This window comes from Montipora capricornis, chromosome 7 (genome assembly GCF_036669925.1).
Source record: "Montipora capricornis isolate CH-2021 chromosome 7, ASM3666992v2, whole genome shotgun sequence".
Classification (NCBI taxonomy): domain Eukaryota; kingdom Metazoa; phylum Cnidaria; class Anthozoa; order Scleractinia; family Acroporidae; genus Montipora; species Montipora capricornis.
Window position 1 is genome coordinate 28,171,394 of NC_090889.1, and position 15,000 is coordinate 28,186,393.

At 41.0% G+C, this 15,000-nt stretch overlaps 1 protein-coding gene and 1 non-coding gene across 2 annotated transcripts in view; both read right to left on the reverse strand.

Moving 5' to 3' along the window:
- The window catches only part of LOC138056750 (uncharacterized), a 24,923-nt gene that overhangs the window by 3,413 nt on the left and 6,510 nt on the right, over positions 1–15,000 (reverse strand). Inside the window, exons 3-9 of the mRNA XM_068902626.1 lie at positions 14,965–15,000; positions 12,302–12,419; positions 7,731–7,789; positions 5,493–5,609; positions 3,989–4,075; positions 1,796–1,865; positions 453–539 (exon numbers count right to left, since the gene is read on the reverse strand). The exon at positions 14,965–15,000 is cut by the window's right edge and continues 110 nt beyond it. Coding sequence (XP_068758727.1) covers positions 453–539; positions 1,796–1,865; positions 3,989–4,075; positions 5,493–5,609; positions 7,731–7,789; positions 12,302–12,419; positions 14,965–15,000 — 574 coding nt within the window. The remainder of the gene's footprint in view (positions 1–452; positions 540–1,795; positions 1,866–3,988; positions 4,076–5,492; positions 5,610–7,730; positions 7,790–12,301; positions 12,420–14,964) is intronic.
- Positions 8,962–9,034, reverse strand: Trnar-ucu (transfer RNA arginine (anticodon UCU)). Its single transcript has one exon. It is a non-coding gene; the product is annotated as a tRNA-Arg (tRNA).

The window sequence follows — 15,000 nt, forward strand, 5'->3', positions numbered from 1 at the left end:
CACCCAACTCTTGAGGTTGATCATTGTTTCTGTAAACTCAAAAATTTACTCTCCTAGATGAGGTCATTCATCACCAGGTAATTCCATCGTTTTGGAAATAGTAGCTGCTTTATTATTCATCAGCGTCACAAATTCTTGCCAATTTTGGGGCATCCAACAGACCTGTTTATTTTTGTGATTTAGAAACGCACTGCAGGCCTATCGCCACCATGGACTTACAGTCTTACACCCCAGTGACAGTGCACTACCACAAAAACAGTATTCTAGTGTAAATTTCATTCATGTCATTCATTTTTAACGTTTTCAACTTAGAGATACATGTATGTCCATATAGACAAAACTGAAAGAAAATCGCTATTTATGAAGCAAATCTGCAGGTGTGTATCTACAATTGAATGTGGTGGGCATAGATTTACAATGTACTTAAAACCTTCCTTGTACAAGTTACTAACCACTCTCTTTAAGTCCATGTCCAAAGTTCTTCACAACACGCTTTAAAGAAAACAAAACCAACACTCGGACAATAAGTGCCAGGGCAGCTGAAACAATACAAACAAACACTTGGCAATAGTGAAGCATGTTTAGCAGTAAATGAGCAGCATTAGGAAACTTTTGCATAAAAGGCACCCACATTTAATAATAAGAATGTAAACAACATTATTGTTCATGAATGGTAACATTTATGAAAGGCTACACTGGCCAATTGCCATTGATGAGATAAATGAAGAGGCAGTGCCAAATAAATGAGCTCCTCGCCCTAGTTGCTCCAATTCCATATCACTTTATGGATAAGTTGCTATTTAGAGTGCAAGAACTTCGCATAATGATGATGATAATAATAAGTCCTTATTTAACAAGGGTAACAAATGATTACTGTTAACCCAGTAGTAAAGCAATACAAATGAATACGACAGAGTTAAGAATCCCAACTGGTGGGAGGCAGACCAGTCGGCTATTTAAAAATGCAGCCGAGGAGTTGAGCCGGGAACACTCAGAACAATTCCAGCGGGTGGTCAGAGCAGGACTTGAGCCCAGGACCTTCAGATCTCTCAAGCTCACTGCTCGGCTAAAGTGCCTCCCCTTTTAACATTAAAATGTTGGACAAGGTCTTCATAGCCACAGAGAGTTGATGCATGGTGTTGTTTTCTCCTAAATCTCTCACCCCTTACACTAATTTAACTATAAAAAATTGCGATAAAACATGTCTTAAAATAATTTTAAGATTAAAAAATTGCTAAAAAAGCGATGATGTTTCGACATTAACTGAACATCATTTTCAAGTCAAAATAAGTTAGTGAGTTTTGGTCTATAAATACTAAAAAAATAATAGCTGATTAAAAGCTGTAACGTGAGAAAAAAGTAAATAATAATTAAAAATATTAAACAACAAGTTTCGCTCATATGGAGTCCGTCTGGGTATTTAAATTGGGCTTAAGATTCTTGAAGAGCAATTTTCAAATACTAATATTTTTAATTATTATTTACTTTTTTCTCACGTTACAGCTTTTAATCAGCTATAGTTTTTTTAGCACTTATAGACCGAAACTCACTAACATATTTTGACTTGATAATGACGTTTAGCTAACATCGAAACGTTGTCGCTTTTTAGCAATTTTTAATCTTAAAATGATTTTAAGAAATGTTCTATCGCAATTTTTTATGGTTAAATGCTTTTCAAAATCACTTCTTGTATCTTACCTTATCAATATTTTGCTATAAACTTGAAGGGACACTTAGTGTTAGATCTTATTATGCACATTTCTGGATGTAAGTGCTGGAATTTGTAGAAACAAACCTGCTCCAAAGAAAGAGTAGACCAGAACGTCCCTACCATCAGCTATTTTGTCGTCCCAGTCTTTAATAGTCTAAAGTTAAACAGAAGGGCAAGACAGACCATTCACCCTCACATTTATACAGAAGAGAAGGAACTACAATGATAGACAAAACCATTAGGAAGGTCAGCACTTTCGACGTCTTCATTGCTTCTCTCCCCTCTCCCCTATTCAATGTTGTGCAAAACTGAATGGTTTTCGTGGGAAATTGTTAGGGGGGAGGGGGGCTATATAAGAGAAGGTGAAACTATTTCTTTTGCGCTTTAACAGGAGCGGGTTGAAGTACAGCTCTGCAGGTGTGGTTCATTTACTTTACATAACCTTCCCAACTACTTTTGTCTATGATTGTAGCTTCATCACCAGTTACCGAAAATAAGCTATTGGTATTAAATAAATGCCCAGAGCGTCTATTAAATGTCAGGTGTTGCAGGGGGACTGTGTCATGAATAAGCTCAGCATTCCTTAGGGAGGGGAATTTACTGTCTGCCATTACTACTGTCTGCCATTACTACTGAAACATACACGCTCATGGTTTAAGAATAAAATAAACCCTCTGACACCTGAAACGCACTAGTACACCCCAAGTCGACAAGTAAATCGTCTGGCATTAGACAGAGTAAAATCTGTCATGTCTCACTCCAAGGGTGCTCTGAATACCGCACGAACAAACACCGCATCACCGCAAGAAAAGTAGACAAAACACCAACACAGCAATAGTACTTGATTTACATGGTCTAAATGACTTTTTGAAAAAGGGAAAAACGTTCAAATATAATCATTTCTTTATGCAGGACAATCAATGTCATAACCTCAACAATTTACCATAACAATAATTATTAAGCCCTTACTGTCGTAACCATATGGTCCGCATCTAAACTGTGGCTATACTGTTGATGCCTGTTTATCCTTGCTCCAGTTTTTTTTGGTCAAAATAATGTACATGACTGTGAGCTACAACTGACACAACAGCATTTCGGGAAGATGCATGTTCTGTAGTTCTGTCCTCACGGGGTACATGTATGCACATGAAGAATGTGTCGAGTGCCTTTGGCACTCCAAACTAGGGAGGTCTGGGGGCATGCTCCGGCAGAAAATTTTGAAATTTAGGGTCTCGCAAATGCCATTTTCCACTATTTCCAAAGAACATTTCAATAAATAGATGTGAAGGAAAATGCAGTATGTTAGTTGTTTATTTTACCCATGTGTACAACACGAACAGGGGATTTACAGGCAAAGGGCAAGATGTCGCAAACTCGTTTTGATAACCTTTCCTTGAAAAATAACCGGCAACTGGGAACTGGTGATGAGACTGACACTGAAATCTTTTTTTTAAAAATCCTGGCTACCACTTTCTCAAGTACACATGTGCGTATTGCTTAAAGGGCGCTAGGTACACCCCTGGTACATGTACTTAAAAAAACACAACACATTCGATTACGACTCATGTTGTTGTAAGACTTCAAACATATCTGTCGTATCTTCTCCTTCTCCAGATTTTTGGGATTGGCAGTTTAAAAACACATTAACAATTAACTTGACTCTATTTGACCATATTTTGTTACAGATTGAAAGCACATATTGAACAAAGGTCAACAAAAGGTCATAATGGAAGGTGTTTTTAATAATTATTGAAGATACAGTTGAATTTTGGTCAAATTTAGTTCTCAAAAGGGTCAAACAAAAACCACAACACTGCAAATAATTTTGTTTCATCGAACATCATAGATTCAAAAACAAATATCACACACTGCAGGGTTTAATTGAGATCACTGCAACACCCCAAGGTGAGATTTTATTCACCGACAGACCCAACAAAAAAATAAGCAACACCGCAAACCCCAATGTCCCCTTGTTAACAGAGGGGACATACCGGTAGTTTATGTCATCCAGTCTGTGCATCAGTATGTGAAGAAATGTTGGCTATCAATATCAGTCATGAGTTAATTTTCAAGGTCAATTATTGGACATGGGAACAATATTGGAGGGGTCAAATGCAATCTCTATTTTCGTAATATTATTTTGTCTCCAGCATTATGCAAAACTTGAGCTACATTTTTCTCTTGTTTTGGCACCAACATGGCCATCTTAATTTTCATATGAGTGCAGTCAAAGAATAGAGAACACAGAGAGTTTGCCTGTTACCATCAAAGACTCACAATAGCTATCTTGTAGAACAGATAAGCTGGTTCCAATAGACTCATTGGAAAAAATATCATGACCAGTGACATGTTTTCTTTTCTCATCTGAAAATGTAAGAGAATGCATTACATTCAGATTTTCAAGCCACTACACTACGGCTATTAGGACTGTTTGAGGAAATGAAGACAAATAAACTAATAATTAATAATTAATTAATAACTAATAATTAATAAGAAACCATGGACCCAAACCCTAAAAACCCAAACAGCTGTGTCCTATTGGTTTTCACCCACATGATACACAGCCATGTTTGTCAACAAAAACAAAAGGAAACATTTGCATAATATTAGAGTTCAATTCCCATAGGATTGGGTTGAGACACAAACATGGCCGCCGTTTTGTTGCTTAGGTGCACAAACATGGCGACCGTGATGTCACATGAAAACCGAGAATAGCAAGCCAATAAGCAATTGTCTGTTGCTTAATGGTGGTACATAAAAATACTGTATTTATTTCTGAAGAGTTCCTTTCTTTGAACTTTTGTTGTCAGTATCTTACAGTGCGTTTCACAAAACTTTTGACAGGCAATTTCCGAAGTTCGTTGTGAATTTCATAAGTTCGCTTCGAACTTGAGCACTTCAATACATAACTGTCAATCAAATGGCGAACTTCAAAACGAACTTGGGAATTTCGCGCCGAACTTCGTGGGAATGAGCACTGAACACTCATCACAAAAATGCATAATTTGTCCGCGCAAGCTGCTAAATATTGGTAAAGTATATTTTCATTTTCAAGAGTCAGTGATTCCTGTGGAATAACGCTGAATTTCTTGAAAGAATATAAACCAAAATCTTGCGTAACGCTGCGGCTGCATGCAGGCGGCGGGACATTTTGGGCAAACATTGGAACGTTATTCTTTACTACTTTGTTTTGGATTGCTGGGGTGGTACATGTAGTTTTACAACACTCCATATAATTATTCACATCATTCAGCACGCGCTGACCGAGTGATATTTCTTCATTTGTTGTCTTCGATATTCCCCCTGCGAACGAAAAGATCAACAATTTTGGCAATGGTTTTTTGGGAAGTCTCATTTCCTGTCCTATTTGAGATGGTCCTTTCCATTCTAACCAGCTTTCAATAATTTTCTGCCGAACAAAACTTGGAATTGCCTTTCCTTGCAAGGTGAAGGCACTCATTTCAAAACAACAGCCGAGAGCAATGGTGAAATTACTTCCCCACATTCCCACGAAGTTTGGCTTGAAATTCCCAAGTTTGTTTCAAAGTTTGCTATTTGATTGACAGTTACGTATTGAAATTCCCAAGTTTGAAGCGAACTTATGAAATTTACAACGAACTTCGCAAATCTCCTGTCAAAAGTTTTGTGAAATACACTGTAATATAATCCCAAAGACACAAATACCTTGGTTGCTTTTTTATTCCCTAACGTTACAGCAAATTCGCTTTTCATATAAATTATTCATGGCAGAAGAGAACAAGAAAACAATACATCCACTTACAGCAAGCCAGCCCAGTGTACTCCAAAACAGCTGCAATGGCACACCAACACTAACAGTAACAATTGCTTCACCTGACATCTTTGACACTTTTGTGATTACCAAGACAAACAAACTAACCTGTGTTTTTGAAAATCATTAGGTCACATCTGTATAATCATTAGTGTAAATAAATTATTAATTAATAAATTAGAATAAAGCATAATTTTAATCTAATACAATGTGACTACATGAATGAAATAAAAAGATGATGCATTATCTGGAGCTAACCAAAACCTCAAGGTTTGCGCCACTACGTTATTTACGTGGTACTCAGGGGCTGTTAGCGGCTGCACAGGCTTGTCTGTTCGTCTGTTCCTCGTGCTCAAGTTTTGCTTCTAGTTGTCGTTTATTAAACCTTCGAGTTAACACAGTGTTTCCTCTTTATTGGCGTGGTGGCAGCGGTGGGATACGAACCCACGCCCCCCAGTTTAGAGCTCCTCAACTTGTCCCCTGAGGGAGGGCCTGTGTCTGACGTCACTCTCGCGCTAGCCACGGCAAACACAAACTCCCGCATCCGGCGTGATGGCCTCTCGGCGCAGGAGGTCTGGACTCAACATGACCAGCTAACTGGCGAACAGCTTCCCATAGTTGACAGACACCTCATCCTTAGTCAGAATTAATCCCGCCAGCAGAATCACGCATCCAGCGCAAAGTCTAAGGCTCGTGGCTGTATCAACTGACCCTCAGCTGCCGTCTCTGTCAGCGACTTAGTTTTCTTGAAAGGTGACCGAGACAAATTGAAAGCCCGTGAGAAATACCTTGTGGTCTGCATTCGTGAGGACCTCTATTGCGAGCTCTGGAAGTTCACCACCTCCCAGTTTTGCAGCAAACTCTACTTGGTGCCTATGTCTGAATGTTATCCAGTGGCTCCGACAGTTTTAGCTCTGTCCCCGCAGTGCCTCATTCGCGGCCTTCGTAAGCCTTCCCCATTTGACTTTGATAATGACGCTGACCCCGTTAGTCTACCTCCAAGACAGTCCACTGTCCCTGCACCTTCTCCAGTGGTTACTCAGACTCCCTCCTATGAACAACCCACGGATCCACAACCCATGCACGATGTTGACCCCGTTCAGGAACTTCCTCCAGTACCTTCAGCCATCGTCCCACCACCCTGCACCTCATCCTCTTCTCTAGACTGCGCGGTTCTTTCGCGTGCCCACCCGAGTCTGCTGCTGCTGTTCCTCCCCGGAGGTCTGGCCGTCATCGAAGCGCCCTGTTTTGGCAAAATCAGGACTGGGACTTGAAGTAGTGTGCTCGGCTTTTGCGTTCTTTCTAGTAACACTAGTCTGTGCCCTTTCACCTTCCTTTGGTAATTTTATTTTACTCGCTACATTTAGAAGGACAAATCTAAGGGACCAGAGACTGCACCTGTTGTGCGTATACCAGTTTAGTTTCGGGTTCGCTTTCAGTTTCTTTTTTTTAGGTCAGCCTCTGTAAGCTTCTATATTTAGTCGTTTACTTTGCACGCATATTCTGTTTACTTCTGTGCCTAGGTGCTACGGAGAGTGCTAGGAGGCAACCACGCCACTACGTTATTTACCTTGTACTCAGGGGTTGTTAGCAGCTGCGCAGGCTTGTCTGTTCATCTGTTCCTCGTGCTCGAGTTTTGCTTCTAGTTGTCGTTTATTAAACCTTCGAGTTAACGCAGTGTTTCCTCTTTATTGGCATTGTGTAAAGGTCACATGAGACAGGAGACACTTTATCCTACTTTATCACTGTTTCTAATCATTTACAGATACCATTTCAAAGAATGCTTTTAACCTGATCTGCAGTTACCGGTATGTCGAGAACCTGAGCATTGGTTCCCATTGGGGATTTGAACAGGCACTCCTTCTCCACTTAACAGAGAAATCAAGAGAACCTCTGACCAAAGAAATGTCTCCACTAATTTCTGACAATAAATAATCAATTATTGAAGATATTATTTATGACCTAAGTCATGACCTTAGTGAGTAATGTGAGAAATACATGAAAGATATTGTGCATCAAATGGAAACTCGGAAAAATCCGAGCCCCAGGTGGGATTTGAACCCACGACCCTATGCGATCAAGTCACAGTGCATCTGACTAGATCACGGAAGGTCCTGGGTTCAAATCCAATATAAGGCTAGGATTTTCCCAAGTTTCCATTTGATGCACAAATTATTTACGGCGTGTGAAAAAGGCCTTTACTGTATATGTTAGGTTGTGAAAGCTTACCGCCAGTTGAAGATCAAATTTTAGAAGGCATGAAAACATCCCTGCATATCGGTACATTCCTGAAAATATGTATATAACCAAGCACATCAGTCATTTTTAAAATGGATGATTCTGAAAAAATGTGTGGCAACTCACTTTGACACATGGATGCCAACTTGAAAACTGAAGAGTTACAGCATTTACCAAAGTTTGTTAATTTTGTCTCCACCCTTAACCCATTGACCCCTGGGAGTGAGACCTAATAGATTTTACTCTGTGTAATGCCAGACCATTTTATGCGTCAACTGGGGGCATCCTGGGGACCCCTGAAGGGTCAGTGGGTTAACCTCCACTAACCCACTGACTCCCCTTTCACAGTCACCCAAGGCAATGACGTATGAGAATCACCTGACTGTGTACAAAATAGAATGGAAATGGCAATTGCCGATCTGTTAGCCAAGGGAGCAGTAAAGAAGGTTGAGCCACAGGATGACTAGGGCACATCTACGAAAAAGAATCATCTAAAAAAAAACATCCCTGTTATCAATCTCTGGGCCCTCAATTTATTGTTTCCTGGGAGAGGAGTCATTCAAGATGGAGGGCTTGCAGGTAGTGTGGTCCCTAATACAACAAGAGTACTTTATGATAAAACTAGACCTGAAGGACACATGCAAGCAGATATGTCAAGGATTGACCGTTATTAGATGCACACAGATTTTAATAAGTGTATCAGGATCCTTTGCTCTTCTCCGCAACTTCAACGTCACTCATGTTTTGGAATACTAACTTCTTACTAACCGAGCGCGAGGGCCGTTCTGGGGAATATAGGCCCAAGGTCGTGGCAGTACAGACCTCGCTGCGCTCGGTCCATATAAAAACGGCCGAGGGCCAATATTCCCCAGTACGGCTCGAGCTAGCTCGGTTAGTAAGTAGTTTATTATATGGCTTTTTAATAACCTTTTGCTTTGTTTTTGCAAATGCCCTACAATTCAGTCACAATTAGCCAATCAGAGCGTACGTTATATCGGCTACAAACACAAGCCATACATTAAAGACAATTAATGTCACAGTGTCCCCCAACTGCTGCTTGTCAAGTGAAGATAAATAGCTGCATTTACCCCAAGCTAAAAATAACACTAACCTTTACATGGAGAGAACTCAAGTGAGGCTATCGCTACTGTGTGCATGTGATGGATGAAGAACCTTCACTGATCCACAGCATCAGCAACACCCAAGGACAGAGAAAAATCTCTGACCCGGGTGGGAATCGAACCCACGACCTCCGGATTAGATCACCGTTGCTCTACCGACTGAGCTACAAGGCCAGACGGGAGCAGGCCATGGGAGTTTGAGGACAAGTTGGCTCGGCCCAAGCCAAGTACTAAGTGCAAGTCAAGTTGTCCTAAGTAGCGTGTATATGTATGTATGGAAAGAACTCAAGTGAGGCCATCGCTACTGTGTGCATGTGATGGATGAAGAACCTTCGCTGTTCCACAGCATCAGGAACTTCTTATGCAAAACCCAGGACAGAGAAAAATCTCTGACCCGGGTGGGAATCGTCTTGTAGCTCAGTCGGTAGAGCAACGGTGATCTAATCCGGAGGTCATGGGTTCGATTCCCACCTGGGTCAGAGATTTTTCTCTATCCTTGGGTGTTGCATAAGAAGTTCCTGATGCTGTGGATCAGCGAAGGTTCTTCATCCATCACATGCACACAGTAGCGATGGCCTCACTTGAGTTCTTTCCATATATACATACACACGCTACTTAGGACAACACCCACTTGCACTAACCTTTACCCTTACCTTATTGTTGTAATTAGGTAGCAAAGGCTTAGACTTAATGGGACACTTTGTGTTGGATGTCAAAATTAGGTGTGCAAAACTCGACCTGAAGGATGCATATTATGCTCTTCAAGCAGATATGTCGAGGATTGACCCTTATCAGATGGACCCAAAGGCTTAGACTTAAAGAGACACTTTGTGTTGCATTGGAGGTCAAAATTGGGTGTGCATCTAATTAGGTTCATTTCTGGACATAAGTGTACCATTCTGTATGTCCTCGGCTCCCTGGGCCTTCACAAAAACATTGAAACCAGTGTTGGCAGTCCTGCATTCACTGGGAATTGTTATTGTAATTTACATAGGAAACATGTTACTACTCTATCAACAGAGAAAGGTATTGCAGACAATGTTTGCACAGGTGGTACATTTCCTAGAGAGATTGGGGTTCAGCACGTCATCTTTTTAAGGGCCCAGCTGGACTCCACATCAATGTCACTCTCCCTACCTCAGCCAAAACTAATGAACATGCTAGACACTAGACAACACCTCCTTGCTCAAAGGAGTGTTTCTGTGAATGTCCTGTTCACCCAAGTATAATTTGGAAGGATGAGTCATGCCTGGGAAAGGCTCCCCTGTTGTTAAAGCCCAAGCCTTGGATGCTGGAGTATCCTTGATAGCATAGCACATTCCCGGCATTCAGAATACAGTAGTGGATACAGCGTCCAGGCAGATAGAGACAAGAACAGAACGGACCTTGGACAATAAGATCTTCCAAGCCATCTTTCAGAGGTTTTAAAAACCAGAAGTGGATCTCTTTCCATCCCACTTAAATTATCATTAGTGCCCCAGTATGTTTCGAGATACCTGGACCAAGGAGCACTGGCTGTGGATGCCTTTCTCCATGACTGGAGCAAGTGGACTTGTCTAATCCACCTGTCGTGAGACAGCTATCTTACGAGACCATTCTATTGTTAGAATTAACTTCAGCAGCTAGAGCCCCTGAACTTTCTGCATTGGACTTTGCCTATTCCATCAGGAAGGAGGATTCCTGGGAGTTCTCACTTTCCACATGCATCAAAATGTCCAGGCCTGGTTACCCAGCTCGAAAAAAATTTCTGCCCTCCTTTCCAGAAAATCCCAAGATCTGTGTGGTTTGTACCCTTGCTGCATATGTGGAAAGGACGAGAGACTGAACATAAATCCTCTCAGCTACTCTACTTAATTGTGTCCTTGATTGCTCCACAGAGGGCCATTTCAAGCCAATCTGTCTCTCGAGGGTTGACAAGAGCCTTGTGTATGGCAGGAATTGAATTAGGTTACTCTAGTCATTTAAACTCAAGGAGCCTCAACCTCGGCAGCTGATGCCAGAGGACTGTCTGTTGATCTCATCCTAGAAACTGCAGATTGGGCATCTGTGCAGACCTTCGAGTGCTTTTACCACCAAGAGGCGTCACAGGCTGCTTTCGCAAGACCAGTACTTAACGGTGTAAACAGTTCATGAACAGTCAATAGAGACATTTAGCTACAGGTTTTTTTCAGAATTACCGCAAACCTCAAGATATCACGTGACTTTAGCCTTGCTGTCGCGTTTGACGTTTACGGTTCATTTTTTTATGGCAAGCATCTATTCTAGCGGTAAGTGAAATACGGCAGTTTTTTTACACAAATTAAACTTAACGACCCCATGTTTAAGGCTAATTGGTTCTTGCGGATCTAAGCTCCTTTAATGATAACTTTTTAGGGCTCTGCAATGACATATTTAAGAGTTTTCAGGCATTTTAAGCAACATTGAGATTGAATGGAAAAACAGTCGTGGCGCACGAAAGAGCACGAACATCTTGCTTAATGCTCAGAAACATCCTTACCTCAGACGGCAAACGGCTAACCTCAAACTGCAGTTTGCGGTTGAGACAATAAACCCATAGCTAAAGGTCTCTAATCTTTGCCTTGGACTTCATTCCTATGCATTGTTGAAGTTACAAGTAGATTGCATCACTGTTACTCCCGTGCATGACTGCCTTTGCATGGGCAGTGTCTTATGGTCATTGAACAGTTGTTTTTGGCTTTAGAGTTGCTGTGTTTTGTTACATTACAAGTAGTCGTTCACCTGTATCGGGTTTTACTTTAGTTTAGAACATTTAGTTGTAGAACACCCCTCAAGCCTCACTTGGACTTATTGAAGTTTCTAGTAGTGTTATTCTGCCCTTAACCGTTCACTTGGCAGTACTGCTTTGGAATTCTGCACCAGTATTGCAACTATCGATAGGCGAGGGGTGAAAGAGGAATTAGATTTCCCTGGAGGGTCAGCACTTACCTGACAGGGAGATGTGGTTCTCCGAAACCCCTCATAGACTGATATATGAGGAATACTGGTCCCCAGGCCATTGGAGTGGGTGTCTTCTCCTCCCACCCCTTCTACTGCCAATTGATTCAGCCTTACTCTCCACAACTCAAAGGAAAGGCACATGTGCTTCGATTCTTTTAGATTGTGGTAACCAGGCCACAGCCGCGAGATATTGCACCAGCATTGCTCATATCAGTCTATCAGGGGTTCAGGGAACCACTGTGACATTTCCCTGTCAGGTAAGTGCTGAGAAATCTAATTCCCTTGTTTACTTTTTTCTTTGTGCCAAGTGAATACCTTAGGAAAATGCACCTGCAGCAAGTCATTTTGTAATTACTGATTTTGTTTGACACTTTCATGCCCAGTTCACTCTGGCTCAAATGACAGAATTATGTTTTTCCTCTCAAGAGGAAATTGAACAAGTTAAAGGATGTCATGACAAATTCTACAATGCTGATGACATACGATGTATATTCACAGCAGCTCCCACAGTCTTGAAAGCCAAGTATCCAAAATCTCGAGCAACTCTCCATGCAAAGTATATATTTGGAAGTCCCAGACCTATAATTGCACCAAACCTGCCCTGCAACAGGAAAGACCAGAAAAATAACTTTTTATAGTGAATGTTATCCAACTCAATTGCGAACACTTTCACAGCAGCCAAAAACATTTTATTAAAGCATTAATTTAAAACTAGAAGTAAACTAAATGGGCCACAACAGAATTAGACTGCGAGCAGTCCCCTTCATTAATCAGTCAAGCGGCCCGCTTTTCTGAAGCAGTTGTGTCAGTCACACAAATGAATAAAAAGACCGAGGGAGGCTTGGGAAGAGGAGAGAAAGAAGGGACTGCACCCAATGCAGTAACTGACGCCTTCAGAATTTCCCATTGCTGGTGCAATGGGAAATTCGGATTGGTCCATTGACAATGCATAGCTGTCAGATTTTCTTGACGAGTTAAAATTACTTCTTGTCAGATTGTGCTTTGATTTTTAGCACCATATGGCTTTTGCGGTAGATTTCGATCATTTATGACTTCAAATGGGGAACATTGAACACAAAAAAGAGCAGAAACTTTCAGTCGAAGCTCCCCTATGATGCTATCAGGCAAGTATGTTATGGCTGTGCCGCTAACTGGCAAGACCATTATTATTTTATGAGAGCTGTGTCTACGGGTGACCGAAATCAAACGCCATCTGATCGTGGTAATCGTTCCTCGTTGCAGCATCACCAAAGACCAAATTCAGCCAACACGATTATCTATGGGTAGTTGCCTTTGAGAAGAAAATGGAACTTGTTAAAGGAAATGGCTTCAAACAAGTATTGAGTGATTATTTTTGCAGAACAAGATCTGTCTTCTCACTTCAGATTTTATGATTGATGAGTCATCCATTCTAAACAAGAATTTGTCCTTGATAGTAGTCGATGAACATCACACCATTGAAACTTGCCAAAACACCATTCAATTTAACATTTATTCTGCAAATCTGGCAAATATCTGAGGCCTCTCCCTGCTTTAGCTTTTCTGCCACACTTTTTAGCGGGCTTCTTTAGAGTGTCGCTCATTAAATTCAAAGTAAATACAGTAGTTTTTCTGTGGTTTCCTTTCCGAATAGTTGATTGAAAACGACATGCACATGGCCTAAAACGTTATTGGTCCTAATTCATTGAGAAGATTAGGACTCAGATTAAGATTAAACGAAGTTTAATCTCAAATCCAACCTTTGTTGGTTTTGGTGCTTCTTTCGCTGTTTCATTACTACTACTACAGTAACTGTACTTAATTGACCGCTCCCCATAGGGGCTTTTCAGGGCCAATGAAACACAATGAAACGACGGGAAAAGAATAACAACAGCAACACCTGTTAAGAATCCCAACTGGCCGGAGGCAAACCAGTTGGCTATTTACAAGTGCAGCTGGGAAGTTGAACCAGGGACTACCTGGATCAAATTCAATGAGTGGTCAGAGCGAGTCTTGAACCCGGGATTCCCGGATTTCAAGGCAAGGGCCCATTGTTTCACTGTTTCGTTGTTTAGTAATATCCCACCGTTACTATAGTTATTTGAGTGTCTATTTACAATAGCAATAAAAAAGGTGTCCAATGATCTGTCATATCACTTTCACTAATTAGATTAGCAGATCTGTTGATTCTGAACCCGTCGGTTACTGCAATGGGTGCAGTCCCTTCTTTCTCTCCTCTTCCCAAGCCTCCCTCGGTCATTTTATTTGTTTGAGTGACAAAATACGACTGCCTCAGAAAAGCGGGCCACTCGACTGATTTATGAAGGAACTGCTTGCAGTCTACAATGGAATCCGCAGAATCACCCATGAAATAATGAGCAGGTGAAGTCACCCTGAACAGCAAAGCAAAAAAAGCAAACACCTTTTGATCATTTTCTACTTAAAAGTCACAATGCAGGATCACCAATGTCAAAAAAGAGGACTTGTAGTCAACAACGAACAAAGGCACACATACAAGTGATTCAACTGTTTAAGGGCCCACAGGCGTATTTTTCGCGCATTGCTAAGGAAGTGGAATGTTACTTCCGGTGACTGACATCATCATATCGTGAGCTGACCAGGAAACCCACTCACAAGCAAAAATCAACGCAATAACTGTTGTTTGCATCAAAGGTTTTTCCTCGCCCTTCCTCGAACTCCGGTTTGAGAAGAAGCTAAATTTCCGGCAGTCTTTAAATTGAATTAATTTTTTTTAATATGGCATGTTTCACCTCCAACTACAGAATATAGCTAAGCATTGATTTTTTCAAATCATCTTTTTTGAAAAATTTATGGGTACTTCAGTATCGTTTCTCTCCCTAAAAAGAACATTTTTCAAAATAAAAAGAAAACCATGCTTGGCTGGATGCAAAACCGAATACAAATTATGAAACCACCGATTAAAATACCCAAATTGAGTAGCATGTAGACAAATTGAGAGTTTTCTTTTATTGGTCACGTGACCATGGGCATGGCATGATGATGTCATATTTAGGGTCATTGGTTTACAAAAGTTGGAAACTGACCAAAATAATGCCAAGTTCTCTCAAATTAGTTCACTATTACATCCTTAGCAACGCACCCCAAAAAATACGTCATTAGGCCCTTAAGCCAAAGACATCACTCACCCATTTCAAAGCGGTTCTTTTATGGCTATTGACAAT